The sequence below is a fragment of the Mytilus edulis genome, chromosome 5, assembly GCF_963676685.1.
Source record: "Mytilus edulis chromosome 5, xbMytEdul2.2, whole genome shotgun sequence".
NCBI lineage: Eukaryota > Metazoa > Mollusca > Bivalvia > Mytilida > Mytilidae > Mytilus > Mytilus edulis.
Genome location: NC_092348.1, coordinates 30,639,693 through 30,645,928, shown reverse-complemented (window position 1 = coordinate 30,645,928; position 6,236 = coordinate 30,639,693). Strand labels below are relative to the sequence as shown.

Sequence of the window (6,236 nt, the reverse complement as noted above, 5' to 3'; positions counted from 1 at the left end):
ATTTATAGTAATGCATAAAAGTTTCAGCCAACTCATGTATAGAGGTGGTTCTGATTACGGAAACACTTGAAATCAGGTGATGATCCAGGATTTGAGAGGGCAACCAGGGTTCTAATAGAATGATGCAAACAAGATATTTCATCAACAAAAAACATGTGATAGAGATTGGTAAATTAGCAACAAATGATTTAAGATTTCAGTTTAAAAAGGTGTAAACGAGATATTTTGCCGATCGGAGGGAGGTGGAAAAAAAATTGCGATTAAATTTTCGGAAAATCAAGATTTGTATAGCATGGTATTGGTTGCAAAAATTTGATATTTTTCATTTAAATGCAATATTTTTTATTTAATGGTATATTTCTTCATTTAAAATGCAATATTTTTTATTGAATTGGTATATTTCTTCATTTAAATGCAATATTTTCTTATTTGAATGGTATAATTTTTTTCATTTAAATGCAATATTGTTTATTCAAATGGTATAATTTGTGATTTAATTGCAATATTTTTATTCAATTAGTACAATTTGTCATTCAATTGCAATATTTTTATTCAATTGGTATAACTTGTCATTTAAATGCAATATTTTTTATTCAATTGGTATATTTCTTCATTTCTCTTATGGGTTGGGGCCTTTTATCTAACTCCCACGTGAATAGATATTTTTCGTATCACACCATACGGAGTGTGATATGAAAAAGTGATATCAAAATTACGTTAATTTGATTGGCTTATCTCGTAAATTTCTAATATTTTCATTGGCCGTTGATCAGGTCATTATTCACTGGAAAGGTCATGCCGGGACTACTTTTTTTCTTGACAACTGATTGTTAACTTCCGGTTTTCGCGATTTTCGTTTCAGTGCTTTATCGTCTGCATTATCTAATATAAATCTTATCATGGACGAAGAAATAAAGGAAGGATCCCGTGTACGGTTATGTAACGGAGCAAAGGGCATTATAACTGGCACAACTTCCAATTTCAATTTCCCTCTGTATGCGACAGTAAAACTACCGATAGGCGTCCGCAAAGCTTCAAATACAATACAGTTATCTCTATTCTAATGCAAAACAAGTTCATAATTAAATTTCAATTACAATTTCAGTGTAAAATCTTCATTAAAAAAAATTCCGCGAAAAGATGTTATCTTTTTTGGTCCCTACACTACGTGACGTCATAGGTATGCTTCCGGTGTCATACATAAACACCGGGCATTTTCTGGCTTCTGTGCCGCTTCAGAATGTAATAAAATTTGATAAAAAGAAGATTTCAAGGCGCAACAAGTGAGTTATTTGTTAATTATTGTAGAAATAACGTGTCAATACACTTGTTACAAATTAGATAACAGGCCCCAACCATAAGAGAAAGATCAGTACGCGTTGCAAAAGAAAAACGGCCGTAACAACACAACTCGCAACAAATAGGCCACGCACATACAACTTTTTGCCATAAGAGAAATAGGTTTAACAACTTGTGAGAATTAGATATCGCTTGATATCATCTCTCGTTATTAATTTCAATAATAATAATCTCGCCATAGGCTCGTTTATTATTATTGAAATTAAATAATTCGAGTTGATATCAATCGATATCTAATACACCTTATCGCTATTTGTCCGCCATTGCTGGAAATCACACAGGTTCCCGTAAATTTTGACGTCATAAAACAAAATGTCTGACGCCACAATGGAAAAGTGATTGTTGTTGACGTCAAAAGTTCAAGCGGACGGGTCAGCCGGGAATAGCGATAAGGTGTATTCTTACTCGTTATGAAACCTATAATTAAATGCAATATTTTTTTAATTTTTATGGTATATTTTTTCATGTAAATGCAATATTTTTTATTTAAATGGTATAATTTGTCATTGAATCGTAGTATTTTTTATTCAAATGGTATAATTTGTCATTCAAATGCAATATTTGTTTATTCAATTGGTATATTTCTTCATTTAAATAGACTTTTTTTTATTTTAATGGTATAATTTGTCATTCAAATACAATATTTTTTATTTAAATGGTATAATTTGTTATTCAAATGCAATATTTTTTATTCAATTGGTATAGTAGTTTTTTTTATTTATATGCAATAATTGCATTATGGGAAATTCTGTGACGTCTTAAGTTCAAATTTGCAACAACGTTTCTGATTGGTCGGTAATTGTTTGGATTTCCCCCTTTCTTTCTAAACATGAGTGACCAAGAATTAAAACAACGCGTCGAAATATCGCACCTCTAAGTAAATTTGGCGTTCGTGCGAGTTCCTGCAATGACTGTTAATGTCAATAATGGCGAGGTCGAGCAAAAAATGTGAGTGACAAGTATTGATACTTATGTTGACACACAACCTGTTCATGGATAGAAAACGATGCCTGCGTGCATGGCAAAAACGCCTCCCATGAAAACCCTTTCTGAAGAAACTCCCCGACAGTCTACACATTGAAATAAAACAAATGCATAGCAAGCCTCCCCCCTCTAAGTCCAGATATATGTAATCATGACGTTCTCTGATGCTATATCATTTTTTCTTTTCTTGATCCTCAGGGACGTTGCAGGAAGGCAAACATAAAAAAGAGTAAAAAGCCTTCCAGAACGTTATATTTATTTGGACTAAGCCCCATCTTTTTTGTTTCATGTAGAAAAAAAATCACCTAATTACGACAGCAGAACCAAAGACCCACAAGAAGAGACATCAGCTGTGATACTCCGGAACTAATTCTTTAATAAAGACAATTCGGGATAAATTTGAACTAGTTAATAACAACAATAGTCCTATGCCGCAAATCATTTTACATTTAGGATTCGTTGCTGAGCTTTTTTTACTGTTCACATCTCCGAATCCCTTAAATAGAATTTGTTTTTCAAGCCCCACAGTAGTTCAATAATTAATATACCTATGTCTTTGTATAAATGATCATAAATAAGTATGCAGGGCATATTTCAAAACATATTTTTCTTCAAGACTTATAAACGATTTACTTTTCAATTCTGCATTGGGAGGGGGAGGGGGATATACAAGTTTATTATGTGACACAGTATATAATATAATTTGATACAAATCTCTAATGATTTAGAGGGGGGTCAGATTAAGATATTTGTATAGAGATGTAATATATGCGAGTATTTGCAGTAATGGTTAATGTGTGTGTGTAAGGGGGTTGGGGGGGGGGGGGGTTAAGATTAAAGATAGTTTCTATAATTCTATATCTTTTAGTTTTCATCGTTTCACTCTATTCTTTATCCTTTGATCTCTATTATATTTGTGCTAAACATGCGAGAAATATTTGTTACTGGACATTTGGCAACCAAAAAAACAATCGATGCATTCTTTATATTTCATCATTTCTTTATTATGTTATATATAGGTTTGGTCCCGCCCAATATCCATTTTTTGCACATTATTCTCTCTATGTAAACCCAATTCCTGTCCTGATAAATGGTGACTCATGCATCAAATGTGGTTATTAAAACAAGAAACATATTCATACCATAATAATTTACTGTATGATTGGACTTATAGATAGATGTCATTAGTCCCAGATCATGTAATAAAGTATGTCTTATAAAAATACAATAGCATTTTAATGATGATTATATATATGCATTTATATTCAACAATGCCAATTTTTGGGATAAAAGGGAAGGGGCAAGGCGTTTTTAAAACATATTAATGGGGCGCGTTTTTTTTTTTTGTTCTTCGGTAGTGAGCCAGAAGAAGTCCATTTCTGTTTTTTTTTGCATTGGGAAGATCTTCTGGCTCTTTTCCACTTCTTCTTTTTTGATAGGTTGTTTAGACGACAGAGGCACAAAACAAACATGGCGTCGTTTAGTCTAAATAACATAAATAAATTGATGAATTCAGATATATTAGAATGTGAGCTATGTTATTAACGTTTTATGGTATGACAGTCTTAGATAGACATCCCTGTAGGACGATAAGCTGGATAAATATAAGAACTACACGGACAATAACAGTTAAGAGACGATTATTTGACATTCTAGGTAAGGGATTTTGATTGATTAGTGTTTAACGCTACTTTCAACACTATTGGGCTATTCCGTAGTGGTCAGTTTAAATTTATAGATAAGGAAGGGGAATGGAAGATGAGACATTATTATTCATTTTAATCTGTCGCTAATCGTGCCTATTTTGCAGCTCTTACCAGGCAACCACATTCATATATATGAAATACTTCTGTCCCCCACCCCAACAAATAAATAAATATCAAATGGTTTTCCTTTTATTTAACACAAGTGTAAATTGATTGGTTGTTTTGTCACTCATGTTTAGAAAGAAAGGGGGAAATCCAAACAATTACCGATCAATCAGAAACGTTGTTGAAAATTTGACCTTAAGACGTCAAAGAATTTCCCACAATGCAATTATTGCATATAAATAAAAAAAAGTACTATACCAACTGAATAAAAAATATTGCATTTGAATGACAAATTATACCATTTAAATAAAAAATATCGCATTTAAATGAAGAATTATACCAATTGAATAAAAAAAACATTGCATTTGAATGACAAATTATACCATTTGAATAAAAAATATTGCATTTAAATGAAAAATATACCATTCAAAAAAAAAAAATATTGCATTCAAATGAAGAAATATACCAATTCAATAAATTAAAATTTTTGCAACCAATACCATGCCATAGATTTCATACTCCATCTGTATTTAATCTAAACTGAAAATTGTAGTTTTTTTTTTAACTATTTCTTAAAACATTATCATGATTATAGGTTTGACAGTACCTAGAACTTATCGATTATTCAAACCAACTTTGATTTTGAGCCATACATGTACTTTTTAAAATTACCATTTCTTAAACTATGTGCTTTAACAAAATTTAGATTTGGAGCTCACAAACTTGGAAATTTATATAATTTATATATATGATAATTTTATATATTCTGCTCTGGTTGGGCGCCGTGATTAAGTATATGGTTGTTTGTTTTGTTTGTATAAAAGTCTGACTAACCGTATTCGCAAGCATAATGATATTCTTCCTCACAATGTGTATCACTCCATCCTTTCCATGAGAAATCGTAAAGGACGCAGTTTGCCGTACAGAGATACTCCATAGGTTTCCAACATATTTCCTGACCTGTTAACCAATCTTCATACGTAATTTCGTCACCTAAGAATGATAATATTTACCAAGAATACAAATACGTAAGGTATGGTTTTTTACAATTTTATATATTGATATTTCCGTGTTGATGCTTATATTACTGTAGACAAAAATAAGGTTAGATTTCGACGTGTTTTATTAGGTTGCTCTCTCTAATTATACTTTTGTAATGCTGCTTAACATGATCTTACATTGATAGAAGGTTTATAAAGGTATATATTAGAATAATAAATATGAAACTTAAAAAAGTAAAAATATTTTCAACTATTTGAAGGTCTTTCCGAACATGTCGATGGAAAAAAAACAACAAAATAACAAAATAAGATTAAAAATTAAAATAAAACACTGATTCAAATAAGCACAGAAAATGGGGATCCACGAGTTTAAAATGCTGACAACTTTTCTTATATTTGCTTCTATATACAGCAGATTGTACTGCAGTGAGAATGTTTAAAAAGTTTATTGATAATTGGACATGACTTCACGCCTCTTGTTAATTAATCTAAGAACAAAATGACCTAAAAAATCGTTCCCATATTTTCATACACACCGTTTTGTCTGAGCCATGGATTTTTGCCAGTGGTTTTGTTGAAACCTATATACATGTAGCTCCAGCTCCATCCTAAATTACTAATAGTTTCATATACGAAGTTTTCAATTCCATCATTTGTAATTTCAAGAAGGATTCCACCTTTCCCATTACAGAATTCTTGAGCTGAAGCATACGACTTCTCAGTATTTTTGAATTCGTAACATTTCCCATCGTATTCAATTGTGTCAGGCATTCCGTCACAAGGTAAGGCTGTAAATTATAAAAAATAAAATAAATTACGCATGGAAAGACAATAATTCTACATACAAAGCAGTAAATTTATGAATATTATTATAGTATAAAGGATTTTCTTTACAGAAAGTTCACGTACATTTGTTTTTATAGTAAAACATAGCAATTTAAATATATAACATGTTTCAACTTTTTGTTTAAATTTAAAGATGTAAAAATATTACTGTCGTTTTAACAGTGAGGTCTTTCTCATTTGTCCTCATTCCGTTATAACCCCGACTGTAATTACCTTTATGTTCATTTTCAAATAA

General features: G+C 31.0%; 1 protein-coding gene across 1 annotated transcript in view; it reads right to left on the bottom strand.

Annotated features, from left to right (window-relative positions):
* Window positions 1-5,933, bottom strand: part of LOC139522360 (uncharacterized) — a gene marked incomplete in the record, with an annotated part of 13,829 nt that extends 7,896 nt beyond the window's left edge. Inside the window, 2 exon segments of the mRNA XM_071315890.1 lie at window positions 4,989-5,147; window positions 5,692-5,933. Of these exon segments, the coding sequence (XP_071171991.1) occupies window positions 4,989-5,147; window positions 5,692-5,926 (394 nt within the window).
* Between the last annotated feature and the right edge of the window lie 303 nt (window positions 5,934-6,236).